Raw genomic sequence first — 27,889 nt, 5'->3', positions numbered from 1 at the left:
TCACTAAGAAAAAGCAGCCAGCTATGCTTTGTTTTTATTTTTGTTCTAGTAAAAACGCATTTCCCGCACTAACTTTTGAAACTTACACGTGGCACAGAGGGGGATCAGTTCCAGTTGATATGAGCCTGGAAGAAGAGAGGGAGGAAATAACTTAATTGCTTTAGACTTTAGTTCAGCTGGAGTCGAGAGGAAAGAATCAGTGTCCCGCTTTTGGAATTCAGCAAGAAGGTCGTGTTCTTGGTGAGAACTGATCCTCTGCAGATTTTGTGGAGGTACTGTACGGAGCGCTGTGGGGCATTCACAAAACAGGTGGCTTTATATTTAAAATAGTAACTCTGCTGTCAGTGACAAAAATCTTTGTTGCTTTCTTGGAATTCTTGTTGCACTTTGATCGTACTGTGTTATGAACAGCACGTTCCTCTCTTTTTTACCAAGAGGGGAGAAATAAGAAACGGGAGGCTTCTGGGGTAAACATAACCTGGGCTGGAGCGAGAGAGTGTGTGTGTGTGTGTGGTGGAGGGTTGTTTTGATGTTTAGTGCTGTAATATGGGGCTTAGAAGATAAAAAAGAGATTAGGTGCAGGGGGTGTTATATCAAATTTGGGGACTTTGCCTCTAAGACGTTAGTTTCAGCCTATCTGCCCCTGGTCACTGAAGATCAGTTGATGGGTTGAAAACCAGGGGGAGTTAAAGGGGAGGGAGATGAAATGCAGGAAAAACTGCTGATCTGCCTGTTCCTGGCTAATTTGAACCAGACCCCAGGGAATGGGAGGACATGCCCACCTGGAATTCAGATTTTCAGTTGAATGCAGCTAAAGTTAAAGATTTGGTAACAGATAGTGCAGCTCCGATATCCTGCAATGAAATGCTAAAGCACACACTGTCTCTGCTTCTCTTCTGTCAATTCCAGCATGCTTTCTTTTGGCATCTCTCATGGATCTTGCAAACTGTGTTGACAAAAAGCAATGGGAGATTGTTTTTTGCCCTAAGTCTTTATATTCAGACTATAGCTGCTTCCTCTTTCCTACTCACATTTTCCCATATGGTGACTTTGGAAAATTCCTCTCCGATTTTGTTGGGAAGTGCAGGAAACTCTCGTTGGTAGAGGGTTGCCTGTTACTCTCTCTCTAATTCTGCTGCTCACATCTGGAAAGGATCTGGCTTGGAAAGGGGAGACTCACTCTGAGCTCAGCGCATGTAACTGACATGGCATGAGCCGAGGGAGCCTGTGGGGGCAAGAGAAATGTTCTTCTCCATTCATCTGATTTCTGACAGCAAAGGTGAGTTTTTCAGCACTTTATTTTTGTCTAAATGCTGGGTTGTCAGACAGCATCCAGCAGCCTGCCTTTCAGCTGCAGCTTTTAGAAAGAATATTAAATGTAAGTAACAAACTCGGTTAACCTGTTGATACTGAAGGAGAGGATGTTTTTCCATCTGTGTGTGTGTGTCCTGTGAGAATGTGCGTGGAGAATAACAGATACAGAGAAGAGATATTATGAATATGATTCTGTTGTTTATTGAGGTAACTGTAATCACTGAGAAGTATACAGTAACTCCTGAAACTTCAGCTTACTTCTTGAGATCGTGCCTTTTGCAGCGCTCTGCCTCTGGTGCTGTGTGGCAGCAAAGTGCAGAAATCAGTGGAGGTTTTCCCCAGGCTCAGAAAGATGCAACCACAGAACCCCCTGAGCTGCTTTCAGTGTAACTTCAGTCTTTGGGTGGAAGGACCTGGTCCAAAGCCCACTGGCAGCGAGGGAAGAGGACTCTTTCTAGTGGGTTTTGAGCTACTCCTTTAATAAGGTTTCTTAGTAAGGCTTTGGATCAGGCCCATGGGAATGAGTTTAAATGGAGTGAGTTACTTCAGACTTTCTTTGAACTAAAAGAAAATCAAAATCATGCCTGGTTTTACTGCCTGCGCTCCAGATGTAAGCAGATGTTTCTGTATCCAAAGTGTCTCCCTGTGGCACCAGAGCAGCATTCACTTCAAAGGCATTGTAGCAGAAGCATGCATATTGATGACAACAGGGTGAGATTGCTTCAGAAATTTTAGTGTGCAATAGGTACAACATTTCATGTTAATTTTTAAACATCTTTTCAGCTATTTATGTGGAAAAGTCAGCTCATTGCAAATCTATAGAGCCGAATATCAACCATGATGTAACTATGTGCTATGGGAACAGTGTTGCTATTGTTACAGCAGGGCTGATTGTGACCTGCATGTAAGAAGTTGTTTGTTTTTTGTTTGGTTTCTTTTTTAAGTCTTTATAAGGGTGAGCTGATATAGAGGAAAAATATGTTTTTAGAGATCTGATATCTCATAGTTTCTGAGATTACTTTCTGAGATTATTTTCTCTAAGATTTCTGAAATATTTTCTGAGATTAGGTCACCAAATACTAAGGATTTTACTAATACGCTGTTGGCATATTCATATGGCCAATTTTGATCTCACTATTTATATCTAGCTGCCATATAAGGAACACCAGCTGATCTCTGGAATGTTTTATAACAGAGATTAATCTCATTATATTCAGCTTTCACAGATATGGAAGCTGTGGAATAGTGGAACAGGGGGAAGAGGGATCAAGCAAACAATGTTAAATGCTTAAAATCACCCAGCATGTTAGTAGCAAGGACCAGGACCAAAGCAAAACCATCTGCGTCTTGGGATGCTCTGTCCTGTAGTCCCACCTTCTCCCATTTCTTCAAGGATAAATCAGCGTTTAAAGAGACTTTTTAAGATTTTTATAACCATGACTGAGAGCAGGATCTCATGCTTCCCAAGCACCCAAAGTCTGTGAGAGCCCTAGAGAGAGTTTCAGCTGGTGCAAAGCAGCAAAGCCCCGTGCATGTAAACAGAGATGTGCCAGTTCTGATGGCTGCCAGTCTGGCTCTGGGAGGTTCTTCTTTCCGATGCAAAGAAGGAACCTGGGCTGGCAGAGGTGAACAGAGTACTTATTTTGTATTAAGGTCATGAATGCATTGTGCTTTTTCACCTTAAATACCAGCCTAAATAAGAATTTCTCATTGCTGTTGAATGCTTCGGCGAAGAATAGCCAAAAGGATAAAAGACAAGCCCTTACTGCAAATCATTATGTGTGAAACCTGAGAAGGGCAAGAAATGAGACGAGGGGGCTGGATTAGGGCCAGCTGGACGGTCCAGGAGACCTCAACTTCTGTTTCAATTATTTTAACCTGCTGCCAGAAAGATAAAAGCTGAACGTTAGCCAGGCCTCTGAGGTTCAGATCAGCACTGTCCAAAATCAATAGGAAGCCCATTTTGTTTTCAGTAGCCATGAGATTTTGTTATTGTTCGATGGAGGTGAAGCAGCCCCTCGAGAGGCATCCTGACAGCGTGAGTCACTTGTTTCCAGCATACCTTGTTTACATTAACCAGAGGGGTTTCTTCCCTATGCAAAACCGCGAGGAACAGTATGACCAACAGTTCCATAGAAATAACATTGCATAACCTCCTCTATAAATCTCCGGGATCATCTGGTGTTTTCTCAGTAGGGAAGAAAAAAAATAAAAAGGCAATAAATAACTTGAGGGAGTCAGGGAGGGTGTGGGGGATGCTGCCAGGCCGCCGGGGACCCGCTGGCCGGTCAAGCTGGAGGGGCAGGGCTGGGGCCGGTGGCATCCCGGTCCCCGAACCCCTTGAGATGATGTGAGAGCACCCAGGGGAGGCGGGAGGTGGGGGGGTCTCGGCCGCCCCCCGCCGGGCCTGACCCCTGGCCGTGCTCTCGCCTTGCAGGGGCGATGCCGGCCGGCGGCCGGGCGCTGCTGGCGCTGGGGCTCCTGACGCTGGGCTGCGCCGCCGCCGCCCGCCCGCCGTCCGCCGCCGACAACGACTTCCCCGAGGGCGGCCCCGAGCGGCGGCGGCCGCCCGTCCCGGCCCCCGCCTGCCCCCGCGACTGCGGCTGCAGCCAGGAGGGCGTCGTGGACTGCGGCGGCATCGACCTGAAGGAGTTCCCGCTCCTGCTGCCGGAGCTGACCAACCACCTCTCCCTGCAGGTAAGGGAGCCCGGCCCCGGCCCGCCCCGCCCCGGCCGCCTGAGGGGTCTCCCCGGGCCGCGCAGGCCCCAGTCCCCGCCTTGGCCTGGGCCCGGCTCCGTCCCGCATCCCGGAGGCGCAGCAGGCCCAGCACTCGCCCTCCGCCAACGCGCCCGGTCATCGGCGTCGGTGCTCTTCCCTACACACCCAGGGAGGAGGAAAGATAAGAAATCTTTCTCCTTAGTCTCTCCCCAGCTCCAAGGGAAAAATTTTTGTCCAAAGTAATAATCACCCTTTCTGGTGAAGGCCTTTCATTTTGCGGTGTCTTCGAAGAGCGTGGGCTAAATTGCGTTATTAACGAGAAGTTTTCTCACAGCACTACCTGTTAGCTGAAGTGTTGTAAACGTGGTGTCCCAGTCCAGACAGGGACCCAGCCGGTGTCCCCCAGAGCCCCGTCTCCCCCACGCCCTCTCCCTGCAGCAGGTGGGCTCAGCGAGGAGCAGGGGTGACAGGGCTGGAGCCACCCGTCACACTGAGCGCCATCACCTGTGACATCCAGACTTGCTGGGCTGTCTGCTGCTGGGACACTCTTGGGTCATTTTACCCAGGAAACTCCTATCGTGCCTGCAGGAGACGTCACATCTTGTCAGGAAAAGGGCGTGTAATGAAATGAGCTTCAGGCCTCAGGTGGAAGCAGCAGTCCATGTGACACTGTCGGCAGGTTTCCGTGCTCTGCTGTCAGCTAATCTATCCCTCTGACCGGCATTTGGGCAGCCATCCTTTCCCTGCCTGTGCTCGGTCTCCTGAGGACGTGGGCAGGACCAGAGCATGGCAGCCCCATGTCCGTTCCTCCTCTGAGCAGTGGCTCCAGGCTTCTCCATAAGGCTTCTTTGGCCCTTACCCAGCTGCTTTTTGCTTATTGCTCCCATTTGCCAGTTCTCTTCGATGGATAAATTGCAGGTTTTTTTCAGAGCTTTCTGTCCAAGTGCAGCACAGTTAGAAAAACTGTAATATAAGCTGGCACCTTCCTCGGCAGATCTGTCCCAGGCGTGTGCTAGCCATGGCTCCTGCCTCTACTGCCAACAGCAAGGAAGCTTTTTGGAGCAGCAGCTGTCACTTTCTGTGTATTGACCTGGCTTCCAGCCCAGTGGGTCCTCGACTGGTCCCCTAGATGCTAAAACACTAGAATCACTCATTAATGGTCTAAATGTTAGTCAGCATGTAAATGAGAATCTGACGGCAGTCACCCCTGACAGTAAAACCAGAGAAAGTGAGCTGGGTTTGACTCTCCCTGCCCACAATGAGTGGTTTTTAAAACAACATGTAAATAAGAGAAGTAATAAACTTGGAAATCCACACTGCCAGCCTTGTCACAAATGCTTTGCTGCATCTACGAGGTTCGGCTGTGGCAGATGGATTATGGGCCTTGCCAGGCATAGTCACACTCCTTGTGTGCTACCAGTGCATAAGCTGGATATTTCTGGAGATGAGCACAAGCTACAGAACTTGGTTCAGGCCTTCAAATGCTGCTGGGTTTGGATGTCTCGATTTTGAGATCTGAGCTTGGCTTATTACGGAGAGAAGTCTGTTGACAATGATTTGACATGGTGAGTGTATTTCCAAATTTTATTGGAGTTCACAGTCTGGGCTTATTTGGATCCTTCTTGGATTACTTTGCTGATGATTAATACTCTCCATTTTCTTAGAATAACCAGATAGAAGAAATCTTCCCAGAAGAGCTCGCTCGTCTTTACAGACTGGAAACTCTCAATTTGCAAAACAACAGGCTAACTTCAAAAGGTAAGCCGGCAGAGCCATGAATTGGATAGAGCCTGTGCCTTCACGACCCCAGCTTGTCCAGTGGGACCAGTGACAGCTGATAAGGAAGGCCAGGAGGAGTGATGGACTGACTAGATTGGAGTGGTTAGCTATAAACCGCACTCCTTTGGCCATCAGACAGATCATGGAGGCACTTTATCATCCGAAACATAATACTCAGTGTGTAAGAATGCAGCCTTATGGAACCAGTGGAGGAGACCTGGCAGCAGCACTGCGTGCTGCGGCGTGAGATCTTCTTATTCAGGAAACTCCCTCTGGTCCCACAGGCACATCAATGCAATGCACTTGAGAACCAGAAATGTCTACATGCTGAATGATTTCCTTTCGACTGCCCTTGTTTCATAATCCATTTGTTTAGTTCAGTCTAGTCAGTCAGTGCAGTTTAGTCCAGTTTAGCCCTTGTAAAACTGAATATAAATAATAATATATTAAAAATAAAGCAACTTCTGCCCTTTTTCTATAACTGTTTTGATTTTTGTAGTCAGGTTTTGCTTGCTAAGTCACATGCTTATTAGAGAAATTTGACAAGGGGTTAGTAAGGAAAGCAAAAGAAACAGAGGAGTTGGAGTAAATCGTAAGAGAGGAGGATATGCAATACAAAAAATGTAATTGTTGTTGTTTGTCACCCAGTTGCTCTGAATGCTGTTGCTCTCCTTATTCCAATGATACAGAACAACCTTTACTGAGAACGTGGGCACACTACGCATGGCACCCAAACCATATCACTCATGTAGCAGAAAGAAGGCTGTGCTTAATAGATTCAGACTTTGACATTATTACCTTTGGGGCTTGATGTTTCTTTCACAAGCTTCAGCGCAGCCCTGATTTCCAATATGTTTTGACATGGGAAATAGCTTCACCTTTGACTTACGGTTATCTAAGTGCCAGGTGAAAATGTTATTTGTGGCCTTTCCATTGTGACAGCAATTGTGCTTGTGTGATCAGCCGGACATGGAGTGATTCAGATGAAAAGTAATAATTATTGGGGGAGAGTAAACTCTGAGTTGGATCAGCTCTCTGAGCTGGTTACTGCATGGCGACCATCTGCATTGTGGCAGAGCAGAACAAGAGAAGGGTTATGACATGCAGATAGTGGTGTTATTTTGGCAACATCATGGTCATAGATCAGATTGATCTGAGCATTAAACAACCTGAGATTACATCCTTCCAAGAAGAAAGATTTGCAGATTATGAGCAAATGACGAAAGAAACTTCTCAGATAGCATGGTTGCTGCAAGCACTGATAATAGCCCTACAGCGAGTCTGCACAGTTCCGTACCTGACCCCTGCCAGTGGGGCTGGCCACAAGCCTTGCATGCTTAGGACTTTTAATGGTCTTCCATTGCTCTTAACAGTATGTGTTTTGCATATTTTTTTTTTAATTTAAAAAAAAACTCCAAAAGACAACAGTAAGTCTGAGTCAGACTGTTCCAGTGGCACTGAAAAATATTTAAATCTCACATTAAAGATATTATCTGAAAGAGAAAGCTACCCTCTGGTATTTTCACTCAGAGAGGCAATAAAGTGCCAATGTGACTGATTAGTTATTCCTGTTTTTAAGGGTTGCCAGAGGAAGCATTTGAGCATCTGGAGAACCTGAATTACCTGTACCTGGCAAACAATAAGGTAAGAGGCTCACTAGGCAGTCGGAGTTCTTTTCTAATTGGGTTCTGAAAGTTAAATGAGCAAGTCTTCAATTCTTCTAAAATACATATCCTACATAAGTAAAATTGCGCTGAAGTGATATTCTAATGCAGGTTCATCTAAGGTCAAGACAATCAGTATGCTAAAAAATTAGAGGCTACACAGGCTGGTATATTTTAAACACTTATTTATTTGTGCAACTGGTGAAAGGTGTCCCTTGTGTGTGTAGGGAGGTACAGAGACCCCCTGCATTTATAAATTACCGTAGTCTTCAGTAGGCTTTGGATCAGCTGCATGCAGATTTGGTAGCTGCCTGCATGCCAATATGCTGTGGGGTGATGAGATGTGAAATGCTGCATATCTCATCACATGAAGCTGGTTGAAAAATCTGTGAACAAACGCGTCCTAATACCTGTATTTGAGCCATCAAAATCTGTAAAAAGCTATCCAGTTTCCCCTGACTCCTGTTCTTATTATGTTTGATGTGGGGGGATACCCACACACAGTGAAACTGCGCAAGTATGAATTTATTCTTTTGGCTGCAGTGGTAGGAGCTGAATGTCTTTTTTAATGGAGAAGATCCTAGGTGCTTTCCTATTAATGACCCAAGTTGGATGTCATGACAGGAGCACGTGTTTCCTGCCAAGGCTAGGAAACGAACTTCTCCCATACCCATACATCTGGGTGATTTCCATTATGGCTTTCTTTATCCCCAGTATCATCCACAAATGTTTTCTACAGAAGAAACTGGGATGCCACAGAAAAATATAAGTTAAAACATCAGGCAGAGCTCCATTAGTCTGCAAAACCAGCGCCCTTTCATCCATCTATCCCTCCTCCTCTCTCTGTCTATATATATATTTATACACATGTCTGTACATATATTTTAGTATCCTCCTAAAATCCGTGACCTTCTGATGTTTTGTTTATATACATGTGGCCACATTCAGGTTTCATTCAGGCCAAGACATATCCAGAATCACTCCATAGATTTGCGTATGGAGTGATTAAGAATAGAACCCATTCCTTAGTACAGTAACACTGTGTTCTTTTCTCCCTTTCAAGCACCATTTCCATATAACAATCTTGGCAGTTAATAACTCCATAAAAAGGAACAAGCCAGACTGTGACTAATATTCCAGAACTTTGCACTCCAATTTTCCCTGTGTGACAAAACAAAGTGTTTGGTTTTTCTGGCTTTACTGCAGAGAGAAAAAGATCCCAAAAGAAAATGCAAACATCAGCGAATGTCAGAACTAGTTACAGTGAGAAGTTGTGGACCCACAGAAATAACACATTTCTTTATAAATCACAAGCCAGGACAAACCAGATTGGCTTCAAACAGCATCCACTCTCCAGCAGGAAACATTGCAGATCAAGTAACTGTGGTGTCTGGAGGAGAGCAGGGATTTGCTGGTAGTTTGCTGCTTGTTTTATGGATTATCTTAATGCTGCTTTATCTACAATTGTGATCCCATCAGATGTAGCTAAATTATCTTTCGTTAAACTAGCATAGTTGGTCAGAAAGAAGAAATACAATAGGCTAAAAGCCTTCTGTGGCTTAGGAGTAGCAAGTACTTCAAGTAAGGAATGGACGCTGTCATTTTTAATTTTTCACCCCACTCCCATAATTTGTATCTGTCACGTAGTATCCTCAGTAAGCCTTGTTAATAACAGACATGTCTTCCGCCAAACTGTAGACCAGTTCCCGAGCTGTCATTATTGTTTAGTATAAGCTGGTGATTTTGGTGTTAGGTCTTAACGTTTCCCAGTATCCCCAAAGTGATATGGGATTCACCTCGATCCAGTGCTTCTGTTTACATCAAAGCTTATTATAAGCAAGAAAACTTGTTCCAAACCTGGTAACAACTTCTCTATAATCCTTCTGAGTTAATTGGTTAACTCATTAGTTAGCAGAGAAACACTATCGTATCGAAAGAAAGATCCAGCAGTAAAGCTGCAAGAAAATCGCAGCTGGAGCAATGCAGATTGCCACTTACTAGGTGATATACTAGACAGAGCTACTCGGTCAACTTTATTTTTGCTAACAGTTAACAACAATCCAGCGTTAATCCTTCAAGCAGGCAACCAGTGGAGATCAATCAGTCTCATGACTAAGTGCTGAAATGCCAAAGCAAAGTCCTGAGCAAGTGAAAACTCTTTTTGGATGAAACTTTCTCTTTCCTCTTTCTTGTGGTTCTGATGGCTTTCATTCCACATATCTGAGCCATGCCCTTTGTTTTGTATAAAAGTTAGGACCTAATAGACTGTGTTTCAGGAGAAAAACTTTAATGTGCCACCGTGTATGAAAGTGATTAAATCTGTTTGCTGTGTCTGAATTCTCAACTTTATGTTATGGTAGAGATGTATTTCTTTCTGAGGCACCGACAGACCTACCTAGTCTGAGACGGGTGCCTTTATCCACTACCCTGGAATCATATCTCCCAGGTCAGGAGGTGAGAGATTGCTGGTAAAGCTAATAGCAGTAACTGTGGCAACTGCAGTAATACGTTAACTGGCCATTTCCACTGCTTACGTACTGTCTGGAAGTACTGATAGGAATGTGATTTGTGGGGAAGATCTTTCTTGTGCTTGTGACCATTAAACATTTAAGACAGCTTAAGGATGGAGGTTTTGGCACAGGTGAAAATGAAAAACAGTAAATAATGTACTTTGATCCTTTAAAAAATGGGACCATATTGTGAGTCAGTAAATTGCAAGTTCATGGATATAGTCCATCAATGCACACTTGACAAACAAGTAGAGACACATCTAGGCACCCTTTAGGTAAACACATAGTTTAAGGCTTGGGTTAGTAGGTTCTCCAATAAAGTGTCTTTTCTCTCTCACATTATTCATCTTTTAAATATTTATGGGTTTACATTATTATTAACTAATTGCAGTTTTATTGTAATAAAAAATTGAAAAATATGTTTTCTCATCATGTGAGTCTTGCTGTGCCTAGCTGGCTGTAAGGACTAGGTCCTCTTTCACACAACAGTGCTGTGAGGAAGAAGCTTTACAGAGTCAAAGAATTTCAAGGCAAGTGTCTTCCATTGGTCAGTTTCCCATCCTGATCTCAAAGCTTTAGGTGACAAAGACTTCAGGATCTCCCTAGAAAAGATGTTCTCTCCAGAGCCTTTCAAAGCGTACGTAAAATATTTTAAGAGTGGTCTCATTAGTACTGTAATTAACGTCTGTAACCACAGTGATCGCACCTGCCTACTGCAATTCAGTAAGTAGTCTTCTGCTTACGTACTCAAGGGTCATATCTACTACAGCACTGGGTTAAGAATTTGATTCCCAAGGGCTTAATCTTGATGCATAGATCTTCTGGGTTTATGCTTTCCAGAAAGCCATCCTCCAGCCTGTATTGTAACCTGTATTCTTGATTTCTAGGTGAATAACTTGGCTATTAGCAGCCACTCAGTGAACCTAGCTATTGTATTATCTGGATGCTCTGTAAAACTGAGCTTTTTCAATCGTTAGTTTTCACTCCACTGATTTCTGTTCCAATGCAGACGTTCCTAGCGTTCATTTTTCAAATCATTGATAAAAATAGCAATAGACCAAGAGCAAACACAGCAAGTCCTATACCTCTAGTCAACTATAAAGTTTTGGAGACAGGACCTTTCTGTATTTTGTTTCTGCTACATCAGTTGTTCAATGAACAAAAGTATCACTGTACAGTGGAACTTTGCTTTGAAGTCCCATTTGATATTGCACCATTTGGTTCAGAAGCATCCCTGTCCTTTGGGAACCTGAATCCTCTGTTGAAAAGATCATCATAAATGGATGCAATATTGGAACAGACATATGAAGTCACACTTCGGTCCTCCTCCCCAGTATACTTTCTGTATACTTCCTGTGAGGTGGGTCGGATTTTTTTTGGCACAGCAGACCGAGGAATTAGGAACAATAATAAGCAACGTGTTTGCTCTCTGAATAACAATTTCTTGATTTCTTCCATCAAAAAGAGACAGGACTCTTCCAACCAAAACAAACATTCACATATCTTGGAGCAAAAGTCTGTCTCCTTCCTGGAGAGATTAGTGAGTGAGGACAATTTGTTTTCATTTGTGCAATCTGCATTCAGTGTCATTTATTTTTGCCTGTTGGAGAAAATAAATTTGCAAGCGTTTTGTTGCTGGTCTAATAATTGGTTAAAAAATAAGTTGCATTTAATTGGAATTCCCTTGTATATTTCTTTTACAGCTAACAGTGGCTCCGAAGTTCCTACCAAATACCTTGATCAGTGCAGATTTTGCAGCCAATTATCTCACTAAGATATATGGGCTCACATTTGGACAGAAGCCAAACTTGAGGTAAGGGATTGGGAAGTAAAACAATAATAGTGTTCTGCCACTGCTTGGAGGCCATTGGTGAGAGATAAGAAACTATCTGACTAAACCATGTTATTGCCTACTTATGTTTTTTGGAAAGAAGCGGACTATTTGTCATTCTCAGCATGAAAGATCAAATAATCTCTCAGACAAACACATTCCAAGGGCTTTTACTAGCTGCCAGACACTTTTGCATATATAAAAATTAAATTGTCTCCATTTTATTTGTGTATCAGTTATGAGTCGAAAGGAACAGCCTTGGTTTCTCAAAATGGAGACTAACTGTTTATAAATTCCTACTTTTAGTCCATTCATTAAAAAAAAATAGAATCAGATTGAGAGTACAGTACTCGGTGCAGCTGAATATAACTCAACTATATTAAAACGAAGCACTTTAGCACCTTCAGTAGTGGTTCGTACCCTTAGATCGTGTTTTAAAGGTCTCTCTGCTAGTTTCAGGTGGTGATTTTCTCAGCTGGGTCCAGTGCAGCACATTGGCTCATCTCAAATTCAGATGCACGCAGACCGCCTCCTGTGAGATACGGTCTTTTCCAAAGGCACTTGGGGTAATCTAGATGGACAGTGCAGCATCTAAATCCTGCAAAGACATCTCAAACTCTGTTTTGTAGCCATTTATGCATCCAAGTTTGGAAGCAGTTAATAATAGCTGACCCAGTTGAGCTCCTAGAGCCCAGTCTTGTGATGAACTGAAGAACTCTCAGTTCCCACTGAATTCCTTGAGAGCTGAAGTTACTCTGCACTTACTAGGCCTTCAGTCTCATAGGCTCTTGGTAGCTGAAAAGCTGAGTCAGTCACTGATTGCTGTCAATATCTCATCATGAAAGAAGCTAGATTTACACATCTGTTCTTCCTTAATCTGAGTTGCAGAAGCTGCTGTGTTTTGATTTTATATTAACATTTTTCAACTCTTCTGAAGTGATTTTCACACTCTCCTATACCAACACTAATTTTAATCAGAATTGTAACTCATTGATTTCTGAGATTGCTGATATAAAATCCTAACACAGTTGTTTCGGTTGGTTTATTTGCCCCCAGCAGAGTTCATGGTCTCAGACTGATTATTTGGAAAGCAAGGTTTTCAGAAAGGCAAATATTTGCGAGTTAAAAGTACAGCTGACCATGCAGGGTGAACAATATTTTCAGTGTGGCTCTGAACTCCCTGGAGTGTGTGATCACATGATTGTGTTTCCATACTGAGCCTTTCCTTCCTTCCAGAAAGATGTTGCCAAGTTCTCTGCAACTGGTAGCGTATCAAAGAACAAGTTAAAAAAGTGTACCGTGCACTGTGCTCTTTTGCAGTTTTAACCTGCTGCATCTCGGGGTACACACAGGAAAGGAAGGGGTAATCGAAGTCAGTAAACGCCTATAATTTCTTTTGTTAAAAAGAAGTCAGATGAATTAATTTAGCAGTTAAACCAATGAAAAGCAGGAATAACTTCATAGGGGTAAATTGTTTTATACAGAATTAAAACCTGTGTCAGAAAGAATTAATCCATTTTAAAAAATCTGTTTGGAGAAACTCTTCTGTGAATATTAAATGTTAAATTTAAGAAGGGCAAAGGTAAAATAAGAAACCCTCTTTTCTCTCGATCCCTAAGGGTCATTAAAACCCCAGATTCTTCCAGGTTGAGTAAATCTGGTCTGTCTTTCTGTCAGTACTCTATGCCTTTCTGAGTTCTAGGAGTAGGAGAGAAACTGTTCCCTGGGGTATTTCCAGCCTTCATGGAAGCAGAAAGAATGGAGGGGTAAGAGATGGCCCTTTCTTAAGAGATTTACAGGTTGATTTTTGCAAGCCCAAGAAGCCGAGATTTGATTCCAAATAGAAGTAAAAATTGGGGGCGTATCTGTTAATCAGATACGAGTTCTAACCTTCTTGAGTGAGGCCACCACACCGGCATTCTTTGTTTCAAAGCACTGCACAATCCCAGACTTGCACTCAGTTTCTTATTAAGAAGTTAAGGCCACTTGTGAAATCTGTATTTATGTGCAGGTTTGGACTTTGAATAGGCCTAAACTTCAGAGAATATTTGGACCAACCATTTGGTTTAGCATCTATATCCCTTGCTAAATTAAAGGGCATGTTTTAGAAATAAATCTTAATTGTCTTAAGGAAAGAAGAAAAGATTGGAATAAAACAGCTTTCTCTTTGTAAATGAAAAAAAAAACAACAGATCCCACTACCTGTTTAACTTCATCTTTTTTCTCCTTCCGACAGATCTGTGTATCTTCATAACAACAAACTTTCAGATGCTGGGTTACCTGATAATATGTTCAATGGCTCTGATAACGTGGAGATACTCATCATGTCCAGCAATTTCTTGAAGTATGTTCCAAAGAATCTTCCTCCAGCACTATATAAATTACACTTAAAGGTAATGACAACAAGATTTTGTATTCCTTTACGATTGTGACAAAGTCCTGTGTTTGTATGGGATTCCGACCACACAGCCAAGCCATTTCAGTGCACTTGGAAACATTCCCAGGCCCTTTTTAAGTCTTGTCTGTTATATCCTCAACAGTAGCTGTCTCCCATGTCCTGACTTTTTTCTTCAGAAGTAACAGTGTGTTTTTTGCAAAACAGCAAAATGTTCACGGGAGAAAAATGCTTTTCTGTGTTGTCAGGGGAATGTATTGCAAATACCTGTGTGGTAGCACTGTTGGTCTCTTCCCTGCACATAACGGTATTAATACATGTTAGTACAAGAAGGTAGATCATTCTCCATGGCCATCCAGTGACTTGCCTCCCAGTTAAGTTTGCCATTGATGCTGTTTTTCCTGACAGCTGCTTATCCACCATGTACTGGCTTTGCTCACTAACTCATTTCACATAGACTACTGTTTCCTAGCATCAGTGATTTTTGTTTGCTACTGAGCTGGCAATTCAGGAAACACAGAGCAAGTTTGGATCAGTGATTCTTTACTGCTACAACTTCTCCAGCAATAATGCAATAGCAGAAGTTGTGGTATTAACTAGTCTCCAGCATTTTTAATTTTGTGTCATCTGATTTTGATAAAAACACTTCATCATGTCTGTACTGGAGATCTCAGCCTTGTTAATGATGGAAGAGCTGCAGTGGTGGGGAATCCTCGTTCCGCTTGTTCCTTGTGTTGACAGCTCCTTGGACGTGTGTAAACTGGAGGCTGTTATCAGCCCCTGGACTCAGGCAGTTCTGTGTTGCCTCCCAGCTTTCTTTTCCCTTGAAGGTTTCACCACCAATTCCCATTAAAGTCTTCTAGAAAACAGACTTCTCCAGCTTGAAGAAAAGTAAAGGCAAACAGTCCGATCCTTTAAATTGCTGGAATTTCTCTGCAAAGTGTGAAGTTACTGCATTTTATTGCCATTTATAGGTAGTCATTATCTCCCAAAGGGATCTCAGACTTCGAGGACTACACTTTGAACTTGTATCCTTCCCTGCTGTCCCCAGTTGTGTTAAGGGCAAAGGAGCTGAAGAGAGAAACGAGCATTTTGTTTTCAAGTTGCACTGCCTGTCAGTAATAACATTTACCTTGATATTTTGTGAAAAAAACAGGACAATGAGAAATGAGACAGCCGATAGTGAACCAAAAGTGTCCAAAAGGTTTACTTTAGATGTGACAGATCTTTTTGTGTCTTTCACTATTCACTGAGACATTCAGACTCAGTGAATGGTAAGTGAATGGTGAGTGGTATCCACTTTATATTGGTTAGCACATAAATCTAGTCCAGTCTGTCCATCATGTTATTGTGTATATGTGGATTGTGGGAATTCCAACAAATTCAGTGTCAGTGTTTCATATATCCTTCTATAATTCCTAGTGGTTTATATATTTTCTATATAAATATAATTCCTACAGTTCCTGTATGGAATTTCTAGGTGGAATTTAATTTTATATTTTGTTTGTGTCTGCCTGCTGGCTACTCCAAAGCCATACTAAGGTAATAGGAGTAATTATTTTGTAATCTGCATTGCAGGAACTGTACCTTTTGGATTGCTATTAATGCTGGAAGGATGGCTCGTTGCCAGCTTCCAATCTAATTCTTCTTTATGGTGAAATCTGTCTTACAAAATTGAGAAATTTTGAGCAAACTCCAGAGGTAGTTACCTAGATTACATTATACATTTGCACATGGGCGGAAGGACTAAGAATACAAAATAAAACTGTCCGGCGCAGGGGCAAATTCTAACTCCTTACACCAAAGATTCCATAGGAAATCAATAAAAACAGGTTGCAATATTTCAGTCTAGTATTTGTATTTATTTCTTAAGCAGAATTATAATGCCCACTGAAATATCGTATGGCTAGCCCTTTTGAAGTTTAAGTGCCTGGTGTTAGTTGAGCAGAACCTGAATGCCCTGTGTTGTTCCGTGACAAATAATGTGTTTTGTGCTTCTGGTCACTCTAGAACAACAAGCTAGAGAAGATTCCCAAAGGAGCCTTCAGTGAACTTACAGGTCTGCGGGAGCTGTATTTACAGAATAACTACTTGACTAATGAAGGAATGGATAACGAAACTTTCTGGTGAGACTGAGATCTGCACTTTGCACCTCTATTTGTGTCTGTCTATCTCTTCTGGTACAGTAGTATATCTACTAAAACCAGTACATCTTCAAAAGTACATTTATTAAAAGCTGCATGATATTACGCATTTCTCTATAGGAAAATACTTAGATTCAGATGCCGCCATTCAAAATCGAAGGTCTGGGTGAGTGGTTTGAATACACACTGCAGAATACCTTTATACAAAACACACAACACTGAACATCAGGCTGCACCACTCCCTGATTGCCCCAGACCCAGTCACACCAGGTACTAAGTGCCTTCTGTGAAAAGGCCATCTAGAATGATGTTGAAGCTGATCTTTTTTCTTCCAAACCAGTCAAAATTGAGGCTACTTGGGACTTTACAGTTTCAAGGGCAATTCACTGGAAGTTAAGGCCAGACCTTCATCTTCACGAAAGCCACTTCTGTGTTTCTGTGAAGGTGACTTGAAAACAGCCACAGACACACAGTGATGAATACAGCTCATACAGCTGTACCCCAGTGCAGATGGATTGCTGGAATAAGAGGGGATGCAATGGTGCTGCTCAATAGCCAGATGGCTGCAAAGGCTTTGCTACAAACTGGTACAACAGAAATAGCCTTTGGCTGTCCTAAATTTAGCCTGGGACTTGGCTCTTCAAAAAATTAACATTTCTGACTCTGCTTGCACTCTGAGTGCTGCCCTTCTTCTACCTCAAAATCCAGATCACATAATCTGTCCTGCCCATAACTTAATTGTGGAAACTTTTCTGATTTCCAAACATGAAAATGTATTGAACTGTGCTTTCCCTTTCTGTATCCCACTCCCAGAAACCTCCCTTAGTAATTTCCCATAGCTGTGTTGCGTCCACCTCCAGGTCATGTTGGACATATCGTTTCTGTTAAGATTTTGATGAACAGAGTACAGTGGCTGTAGCTAAGGCACCAGTCACAGTCGGCAGAGGGGGTGGATATTGCTCCTTGCTCTCGTGATACTCTCTGTAGAGCACAGCACAGTGCTATTGAGATGTACCTAAGCTGGGGAACTGTTATAACTTGCAGCAATGAAGTGCTTTATGCAGAGAGTACATTTGCTCATTCAGAGCATCCTTGGATAGCTGTGAATAGCAGTGTAGTAACCAGTAAGTAATGTCTGTAATGCATTAGTTCCTGTATTTCCTGAAAACTTTCTAGTCATCTGCAGTGGGTTATGGAGTGCCATGCAGATTAAAAGTCTCATTTGAACTGAGAAACTGATTTGAAATACAAGGGAATAGAGGACTCCTCAGTCCTGGCATATAATACCATTGAGCCACATCCAGTTGGTATAAGTGTCTGGTCTGAGGATTTATTTTAGTTTCAACTGAGTCTGTGGAATCCAGATTCAGTAGCTTACACAAAGCAGCTCTAGCCCTGACTCACTTCCATAATGCTGGAGGGTCAGGAGAAGTTCACTACCTTAGCCTAGGACACTGAATTAGCATTTCTGCTTTTCATAAGAGTAATACTTCATCATCTAAAAAGCAGGCCCGCTTTTCAGTTTCAACATACATTTTCAGAGAGACAAAAATTACTCATGCTCAGGCTATGTTTCTGTGAAACAGCTAAATTCTGTGTTCTGACGGTGCTCCCATGGCATCTTTCTCGTGCTGTTTGTTCACTGAAATTGCTCATATGTTGCTACCTGTGGTGTCAAATGAGAGAACAGTAGACTGCAGGACTGATCTCAGGTCTCAGCCCAGTGTCAGTTTGGATGTCTGTGGACTCTAGCACGTTCTCTTGCTAGTGTGGCTGGGGAGCAATGGCAGCACCTAGTCCTAATCGCTGATGGCAGTATGGGAGCCCCTTTTTTTACTGTCCACATCAGTCATATCATGAGACAAAAAAGGGCAGTAACAGGAGCTGTGCCGGGGAGAAAGACTCTGAAGCAAAGATTGTAAAAATCATAGGGGAAATTGGTTATTGTTTCACCTTGCAGAATCTAAATAGAGAGTGTTTTCTTTCCTAAGGAAATTGTCTAGTCTTGAATATCTGGATTTGTCCAGCAATAACCTCTCACAAATCCCAAGTGGTTTACCTCGAAACATCGTCCTCCTCCACCTGGAGAAGAATGCAATTAAGGTGATTGGCAGAGATGTCTTAACCCAAATTAAGAACCTGGAGTACCTACTGCTCCACAATAACAAACTAAAAGCCCGAGGTATTCACCCATTAGCCTTCCATGGCTTAAAGAAGCTGCACACTGTCCACCTGTACAACAACATGCTGGAAAGGATTCCCAGTGGGCTGCCCCGGCGAGTGAAAACACTTATGATCCTTCATAACCAGATCTCTGAGATTAACAGGAATGACTTTGCTACCACTTACTTCCTTGAAGAGCTGAACCTGAGCTACAATAAGCTCAAAAGTCCCCAGATCCATCGGGAGGCCTTCCGTAAACTGAGGCAACTAAAGTCCTTGGATCTTTCTGGAAACAATCTCCACACGGTGCCCTTTGGCTTTCCAAAGAACTTGCAGATTCTGAAGCTGAAGGAGAACGAGATAAGCAGCATCCCAAAAGGGACTTTGTCTGGGATGACAAAGCTGCGGGAACTGTATTTGAGCAACAATAAACTGAAAGTAAATTCCATTTATTCAAGAGCGTGGAGAGAACTCAGCAGTCTCCAGGTAGAATCATCCCCTTCTCTAATTGTTTTGGTAATGCTGATGTCCTCGTCTGTCTGCCTAAGCCAATTTGTGTAGCTCCAGTACTAGCCGTGCTTGGCCCTCATGTTTTGGGCTTGCATTGTAGGCGATACACCTTCTGTTTCTAGAGTAGAAATTTTGTGCTGTTGTGCTGGAGGTGGGTACCTCCCACTAATGACCAGGGTGGTGGTCCACCACATACTGCTAATTCTGGGAAACCTAAAGACATCCTTGTTTCTGAACCCTAACAGTGTCTTACATTTTCAGATAAACATTAGTGAATGTTGTCATTAAAACTGAAATTATGCCTTTCAAATAGCTTGTCTCCCAAAAGATTTAAAATCAGCTCTGAGGAGAGACAGCAGGAGGAAGGAATGCATAAACAAAAACACTCTTAATTCTCAAAGCTCCCACATCAGCTTATAGTCAGACGGGCCAAGCTGTAGGATTTAGCAGCTCAGCTGGCTAAGGCACCTGGAAGCAGCTAGGAGGTCTGGATTCAATCAGCAGTCCTCTCATTTGCTTAATTGTTGGAGAAAGTTAAACAGAAACCAGAAGGCAGGCAGGAACAATCACATTTGTGCTGTGCAAAATGAGCTTTCAGAATTGTTACACTGGCTGAAGGATTTGTCTGCATTTCCTTTTAAGCAACAGCCTGTTTCCTGCAGTAGAAGGTATTACCTATGTCATATGGCAGCCATCTATGGTGCATATGGTTAGGTCACTGTACAGGCAAAGTTTGTACATCTCAGAGCAGATCAGGGATAAGGAACGTGGAGCATATGTCACTCTGGCCCCCAGTGTGTTTTCAGACAATCCAAACGCTTACTTATGTGAACACTTCTTTTTCTGGTGTTTCTGGGAATAAACAATAGCATGTCTTTCAGTTAATGTAAATCAGTAATGCAGCAACAGTATCTGTAGAGCTGTTGGTTTGCATCAGCTGCAAATTATTATTACATTTTGCATTTGTTTGATATGTGTATGTGTGTGTGTCTGCGCACGCATGCGTGCAAATGTTTCTAAAATGAAAAGCAGTCTCGAAGGAAGATGCTGTTGAGAATTATAGGTGCTGGAATTGTTTCACTGCAGTAGCTTAGTGAAATGTAAGCACTGTCACCTTGGTTGTTTGTTTTTCGAACAAAAATGGGTCACGAGACTCATTAGGCAGCTTTAGTTGTTGGTTGGAATGACAAGTTTTCCTTCTCAAAAGGTTTGATTCATAGCTACTTCGCATTACTTTTATTCTAGTGTCACTCCCTTGTAGTCAGCATCAAGCCAGAGTAACGTGTTGCTGAATCAACCATTGGCCCTTCCGTTGCACTTACTCCATAGTAAGCCCTGTTCATATTAAACAAGATTAAGATAATAGTGCATACTTGAAATTCTGTTAGATTAACAGTGCATTTTTGGCTGTTGCTTTTTTTCTGGAACAGTTACTATTTGATATTTCCATGATAGTATATATGAATCTTTTTTATCATTAAGGCTTAACTGTGCAATTTGTTTATGACTTGGTTCACTGGAGTGGATTTGACAAATAACCATCACATAAGATCCTGATGGTGCATGTATTTAGCATTCGCTTCAGTCCACACTGTTTCCATGGAAATCACCGAAGACTGTCTGCAATTGCAAAGCTAGACATTTACATAATTGTTTGCCAGACTGGGATTATGCGGAGAATAAAAACACTAAAAACATGACAATCGTTTGCAGAAGTGTAGCTCTGAATAATGTGTAACTCGTATGTCAGCTTGGTGCTATGAAAATGCTACAACACGGGATAACAAAACACGTATTTTGATCCATTTGCTTGCTTAAAATTCATCTGAGAAATGATCATGTCCTTTAGTCCTGACATCTTCATACCTTGGTCCATGTTAGAATATTTCCATGTGTTTTCAGATGTAACTCTAAATAATATAACCTTAGCTAGTGAAGTGTTTGCAGTAGCAGCTTCCAAGGAATTCCTATGCATGTCTGAAACCCAGTCTGGTTTTAATTCACTTTAAGCAGGCACGGGCTAGAGCCTGGGGACTTCTCAGTGTTGGGACTCCTAAACAAAACAGCATGATGTCTCATGTGAAATCATAATGCTAAATGGCAGTGTAAGAGAGCAGAATTCTCATTGCCACACTTAAGGGTAGATTAAATTAGTTTATGCTACACTAAATATCACTTCAGTTTTCTGCCATGAGCTCAAGCTGAGCCTTTCTGCATGGCTGACAATTTACAGTTTCCACCGTACACACAGTGCTTGTCATTTTCCTGACCTCACCAGCAGGGAGAGGTTCTGAAACAGACTCGCCAATGTACCATATAAAAAATAAAGCCCATTTCCAGATGATTTTCAAATACAACAAATCCTGGATAAGCTTTGGATAAACATCTCACTTCTGCACTGTTACTATACAAGTTTTTTTATAAGTGCGCATATATATATGGTTTTTTTATAGACTTATATGTATGTGTGTGTATAGAGAGAGATATATATGTATATATATAAAACAATGAATAAACTTCCAGAGGGAGGGAGAGGGCTGTATACAGCCATCCTTTGGAAGCTTATTTGTTGTCAAGTCTCTTTTTGCACTGCTGCTAATATTTAAATACATTATTTTTTTTAACCCCTTCTTGTCTCTTCCTTGCAGTCACTGGACATGGCTGGCAACCAGCTGACTTCTATCCCACTAGGCCTGCCGGAATCTCTAGAATATCTATATCTTCAGAACAACAAGATCACAACGATTTCAGAGAATGCTTTCGAATCCACACCCAAAATAAAGGGGATTTACCTCAGGTAGGATCAAGTTTCCACTTCAACACACAAGATTTTTTCTTCTTTATCCACTTTATAATTGTTTACTTTTTGGAAAATATTTAAATTCCTAACTTCATAAATAAGCAACTTAGTTTCATCATACATTATTATAAAACACTGTTCACCTGCTCAGAAAAGACACGGATACACATAATAGGCACTTTCTGTTTGGAGATTTTGTCCGTTCTGTGCTTATTAGAATGGCTTAGGCATGTTACAAATTTTGGGAAATTAACATTTAACCATTATGTTGTATTCCAATACTCAGCTGTGAACTAAAAGTTTACAGTTCACATGCAGGACTACAGCTTCGCCTGTGTCTGTTAGCCCTGGACTTTGACAAAATCCTCCTCTAATGAGGTGTGTGTGACTAATCTTGAAGTCCGTCCCTTGATAGTTTTGTCAGAAACAGGTGACAAGTTACAACTGTGCCAATTATGTAACTAAGTTTAGAAAGCTTTTCTTTTTTTTTTTTTCCTACTCTCAGTTGGATGAAGACCTTGTTTTTATAGGTGGCAGATAACTGACCTTTTTTACATGTAATGTAAAGACACAGTAATGTAACCAATTTAAGCAGAGTTTTATGCCACAAGAAGTGCAGCCAGAATCTGGCCAAGTAATATATTAAATTTTAATCTGATGGAACATTATTGAAAATATTGCTTAGAAGTAATTTATGAAACCCTGTGGAATATGTGATTAAGCTGACCTATGCATGTGTTCAAAAAGCCTAGGCTGCACAAGTCTAAATATGGCCTTATTTTGTCTGTATGCAACGAAACTGTTCTCTAGTTCTGAATCATACTTTTTGGGATGAATGATTCCATACCAAGCAAATAAAATTGCAAAGTCTGGTGTAAATTAGAGCAGTCTGTCTATTCAGCTGCTCACATTTATGAGATTTTAGTGAATGCTTGGATGCAAACCAGAAACCACATACCACATTCTATATTTCTATATAAAGAGAAAAAAGGAATTTGCAAAACTGTTTTGCTAACATATTTAGGAGGCAACCCCACCCAAGCTAAGTTGTATTTCTTAATGGGAGGCTATTAATCACTGCAGTGCTGTGAAACAATAATATACATCTGGAATATTAGAATATGATTTTAAACATATTTGAGAGTAACAGACCAAGCAGTATATGTGAGAAGTTCTTAAATTGCCGATTAGTTGATTTATATTCTCGGAAACCCAAATAACAGATGAAAAATTATTGCAGGTTACTTGGTTTCTAAAGGGATACTTTGTGTTTTGAGTTTTGTGGGAGAAGAATTAAACTATCAAGGGATAACACAGAATTGCATGAAAAAGCAAGTTACACTTTGAAATGTGGGCTATGGAGCAGAAGCCTTTCCGCTCTGGGGAAGAGAAAGCAGAATACCAAGAGAAAGAATTTGTGGGGGAGGAATTCCAATACTGTGTTTTTTTTCCTTGCAGAATACAGTTGTAGAAGGGGGAAGAGGGGCTTGGGTGGAGGAAAGTAGGAGTCTTTTGAAAGCTTGGCGAATGAACTTGAAATTGGTGGGAGATACTTAATGTTTCCCAGTATTTTCCTGCAAGGTTCTTTGTGATGATACAGAATGCTGTGAGCAAACTTTGTTCAGTCACTGCATTTGCCTGCTTGCTAATCAGTACCTGCTTTCCCTTCCTTTTTCCATCCAGAGGAGTCAGTACTCCTGGAGGGCTGTTGTGGGTCAGTGTAAAGTTAGAGTAACTTGGGTCAGCGTAAGTTACAGTAACTCTACAGAATGCTTTCCTCCTAGTCTCATTTCTGTGTTGGATATAAAAATGGGTTTATTTTAACAGGAAGGCCTTTTTGTTTTGTTTAAAGGTTTAATAAGATTGCAGTTGGAGCACTGAAGGAAAGTATCTTCCAAAACCTAAAGCACTTACAGGTACTGGATATTGAAGGGAACCTGGAATTCAGCAACAGTTCAAAGAATAAGGATGACTCAGAAGAGGAAATGGAAGATGAGGAAGAGGAAGAAGAACTGAGATAAAATGTGAACTTACACAAGCACATCATGTGGGAGGTAACAACTGTAGTTTAGTTAAATTAAAGACCCAGTTCTCAGACTCTTGTCTGAGATAATAATTGCAACGTACAAGTATGATTGAAACATAACAAGTGGGTGTCTGAGCCCTAGACTCAAAGACTTTCACTAAAACATGACTGGGAATTGCAGAATCAAAAAGGGTTGAAAACACATTATTTTGTAAAATGAAACAGTCAGTATATATCTGTGTTTTATTAGAGGCAGTGGACTGTCCACAGGGGCTTCTGCTTACAGCCACAGCAGATACAGTAGGTAAATATGAAGGTCATTATTTACTAGTTCTGATAGCAAATAATGAAAAGGTATTTCATTATATTTTTAAGCAGCTATTTCAAAAAGAAAACAAAGAACAAACTGTGAAGCTTACTGATGCAGAGGACCATGTGAGCTGAAAATGGATTAGAAAAATTAGACAAACTAAAGGAAGATAGACCCATCAGTGTCTGTTAAACATGGCATTGAGATTATGACCTCTGTCTCAAGCAGTAGTCCTCAAATCACTGACCACTTGGAGTGGGAAGATAATACTATACTCAGCATATTTCTTATGGAAAAAATATCTAGTTCAGGTCACTTTTTGAGACAGTATTATAGGAATGGATTGATGAATGGTCCAGGATAGCCAGTTCTCACAACAGCCTGTGCTTTTGCTACTGGTACGTCTTGGTGAGGGTTCATTGCTCACTTCACCCAGATTCACTGAAAGGCCTCTGCCCAGTTACAAGTTGTGATTGCTGCTGACTTTGACTCCAGACTGGTAATCTTGAAATTAAGATCTCAGTATTTCATAAACAATCTGGCCAGCCACTCCATCTCTCTAGTTGAACCTCTTTTCAATAATTGCAAAAGAAAAGATGAAGGGAGAGTGATGTTTGAAGAATATGCAATTTTCCATAAGAATAGGGATCTGCTTTATGCATCTCTTAAACATTTTATGTTCAAAGATGATGAGGTTCAAGTCACTACTGTCTACTTTTGGAGATCTAAACTCTAAGACTTGAAAAAAAATGTTTACTTTTGTCCCTAATCAACGTATTGTCATGGAGAACAACACAAGGAGGTGCTAGGAATAGTGCTAATATGATGGGGCTTGAAAAGGCCAGAAGCTACTTGGAAATTTAAACATTAGACCTCCCTGCTGGTGTGAGAGAAGAAATAATTTAAATCTACAGCCTTAGAATGCATATAACTTCTGAATCAACGCATCTCTGGTTCGGTTTGGGACAGCAGGTATTAAGTTCAGCATATTCTGAATTCTGTATTCCATTATGTAATTGGTTTTGTTTTTCTGATGTTTTACAGGAAAGCATATGGAAAATTACATATATGTCTATGTGTATATATCTATATAGATATACAGAGAACACTTAGCAAAACGTGCAATGAATTACGCAGAAACGGTCATGGCACTGGGCCAGGCTCATGGAAGACAGTGTGTTACAGTGCCTTATTCAGGGAGAGACCCTGAATGCCTTTCCAAAGCTTCCAAATCATCTTATACAAGACCCAGGATCATAAGGGATTGCTCTGGAACTCACAAAAGCTGGCTTTTGTTTCTTCTGTTTCTATTCCTTCACTCTTTCCATCTGTAATAACAATATGGGACTGTTTTGAACACATGCCTTCAAATGCTGTTTTTGTCACTGCATTTTAAGTGAACCATGTATATGCTTTTCCTCCACCCCAAAGAAGCTGTTGTTTATCAGGTGAGATAGATATTTGCAGTACTTTCATGCGTGGAGCAGTATATGAGGCGTTTTGGCTATCAAGCAGCAGTAATAATTCTGGATGCAACTATTCCTCTGTTATAACAATGTGTATATTTGGATGAGAAAAACAAAGTAAGGCTGGATCCCATAATATTTTATCTTTACTGCCAAAGCCTGCAGTATATGCCTGTTTTAGAAAGGTTTTAAGATAAAACTATTGCTCTTGTGAATATATATAAAAATCTGTATGTCTGCCTTCCAGAGCTTTGGGAAAGTTTCTGTCTTGCTGTTGTTTGCCCATGTGGCAGTTTTGTGAATGTCTCCGAAGGTATGTCCAGAAGATTGCGTAACAGTATGCAGTTTAATATATGTGGTAGAATTTTTCATATATTGTATATCATTCACATTAAGAGTCAGAATTGAGACTAATGAAGCAAAAGAGATAAGTGAGTGCAGCGTGTCTTAGGAGAAAACTGTTAAGCATCAAGAGAAATTTCTTTGTTTAGTTCAAGTGTGGAGACAGTGCCTGCTGTCATACTTTCTTAAGGCCTCACCTGGTTTATGGTGTTGAGCATTTTCAGCTCCTGTTGGAATCGTGGAAAATATGGAAACGAAGAAAAAGACGACCTGCAGAGAGTTGCTTACTTGATTATAATGTCCTTCATCTGAGGTAGCTAATCTGCTTGAGGAAATGGTCTTTTCTTTTGAGGATTTCTGATTGAACACATGTTGTTTTGCATGCTGCATTCCAGGATTTACTTGGAAACACAGTTGGCTTAATTTTTCACCAGCTGTTTTTCGTGCTGGAGAAGATCTAGTTCCACACTCTCCCTTTGGGTTCCCATAGCACATGACAGTACTTTCAAGCTGATATTTCCTACCTTAGACAATTCAACACCATCATGAATCGTAGAAGGCAAGATTGCTTCCTGAAAAAAGTCAAATCTTGGCCCCCAAAAAATTGCAAAACCCCACGTTTTTGAATATCAGCTACACAGCTGAGCAATAAAATAGCCTTCCAGCTGACCTTTGGGATAGATTTCTATGTAAAATGTTTTCAGAACATAGCTCAAATCAATTAGCCATCTCCAGCAAACTCCAGTGGAAGTTTTGCTAGTTTATTAGCAAAACCAATTTATTATACTCTCAAACACTAAAAATATGCAGATTTGTGTAGTTTCGTGGAGAACTGTTGAATTATCTTTAAACTTCAATCCCTTACGCTATGATTCTGTGTGAAGTTGGGGGCCCCAGACTCCCTTTGAATCCCTTGAGAGTCTGAGAATGCAGAGGTGAAGGTACATTTTAGCACCTTGTAGGATCAGGCCCAAAATTTCAGGATGATACATGCACTGTTAAACTTCTTGAATGAAGTGTCAGCCTTTGCCAAAGGAGACCCACCTACAGTCAAAGCGGAATATCCCGTAGACCAGTAGAGTTAGGAAACCCTTTTCCAAGTTTATTTCAAAATAATTGTACACTAAATCTGTCCTTTAAAAGGGACAATGTTTCCCAGCAGGAAAAAAAAAAACAAAAAAAAGACACCCCTTCCCCCCAGTAAAAGCCTCAACTGCCTCCTCCCCCGAGAGAAATGTCTTTTGATTGTCATGTAAGAGATTGATGAGGCAGAATCACAGGCTTGGTTCCTCGCTTATCTGGTATCATCAACACCTGTGACATTGGACATAAAACTGTCAAACCAAAATGGTAGTTTGTTTCTTTCTTTCAAAGGGATAAGAAGCTCCATGAGAGATGATGAGGAAGAGTCAGAAGTCCACGAGACAAAGCCCACATATTTTTCTTAGCTGTGGGTGGCACCTGTAATCCCAAGGTCCAGACCTTGGGTGGAGCAGGACCCAGGAACAGGGTCTTTATTATTCCCTGTAGTGAAAACGGGGAGTGTTGGGAAGTTGGCCTCTCCTTAGGCCACAAAGTGTGGCCAGAGACAATATAAATGTTGTTTTCATGTAACTTTCTTCCCATGAATTGCTTGGATTTGGGAAAGAGACAAATGGAAAGTTTTTAAAGCTGAGATGGATAAATGGATAGTGAAAACTTGAAGTTTAAAACATTCAGTTGGCAACTTTATTCCTAAGTATGTGTTTGCGTATGCTTGGTATTCATGCGTGGTCTGTATGCAAACTGTGGTCTGAGTTTACTTGCTGTTTTTCTTTTAAAGGCCATGTTTCCTCCTTACAGACAATACTGCACAAAATGGGGGGGGAGGGAGTGGGATTTTTCCTGAGATTGGATGTGATTTTTCACAGCAACAGG

The 27,889-nt window shown here is 41.4% G+C and overlaps 1 protein-coding gene across 4 annotated transcripts; it reads left to right on the top strand.

Annotated features, from left to right (window-relative positions):
* The first annotated feature begins 67 nt into the window (after positions 1-67).
* On the top strand, positions 68-27,320 carry PODN (podocan). Of its 4 annotated transcripts, none has more exons than XM_063345212.1 (11): positions 68-240; positions 3,752-4,011; positions 5,697-5,790; positions 7,391-7,455; positions 11,689-11,798; positions 14,053-14,209; positions 16,222-16,337; positions 18,347-19,004; positions 21,677-21,825; positions 23,681-23,882; positions 25,209-27,320. In XM_063345212.1, the coding sequence occupies exons 2-10, from the start codon at positions 3,757-3,759 to the stop codon at positions 23,847-23,849; spliced, it is 1,773 nt and encodes a 590-aa protein (XP_063201282.1). In that variant the 5' UTR covers positions 68-240; positions 3,752-3,756; the 3' UTR covers positions 23,850-23,882; positions 25,209-27,320. The 4 variants fall into 4 exon arrangements, with proteins under 4 accessions (XP_063201282.1, XP_063201281.1, XP_063201280.1 ...); XM_063345211.1 differs by having other exon boundaries at positions 68-309; XM_063345210.1 differs by having other exon boundaries at positions 69-272.
* Positions 27,321-27,889: the final 569 nt, after the last annotated feature.

The sequence above is a fragment of the Chroicocephalus ridibundus genome, chromosome 8 (assembly GCF_963924245.1).
Source record: "Chroicocephalus ridibundus chromosome 8, bChrRid1.1, whole genome shotgun sequence".
NCBI classification, from domain to species: Eukaryota; Metazoa; Chordata; class Aves; order Charadriiformes; family Laridae; genus Chroicocephalus; species Chroicocephalus ridibundus.
The sequence above is the reverse complement of the archived record's forward strand: the minus strand, read 5'-3'. Positions and strand labels throughout refer to the sequence as shown.

Bases quoted from the DNA above. Each gene is read 5' to 3' on its own strand.
- PODN (XM_063345209.1), top strand. From the start codon at position 1,243: ATGTTCTTCTCCATTCATCTGATTTCTGACAGCAAAG. The intron at 1,280-3,751 runs GTGAGTTTTTCA...CTCGCCTTGCAG, and splicing joins TCTGATTTCTGACAGCAAAG to GGGCGATGCCGGCCGGCGGC. The intron at 14,210-16,221 runs GTAATGACAACA...TGGTCACTCTAG, and splicing joins TATATAAATTACACTTAAAG to AACAACAAGCTAGAGAAGAT.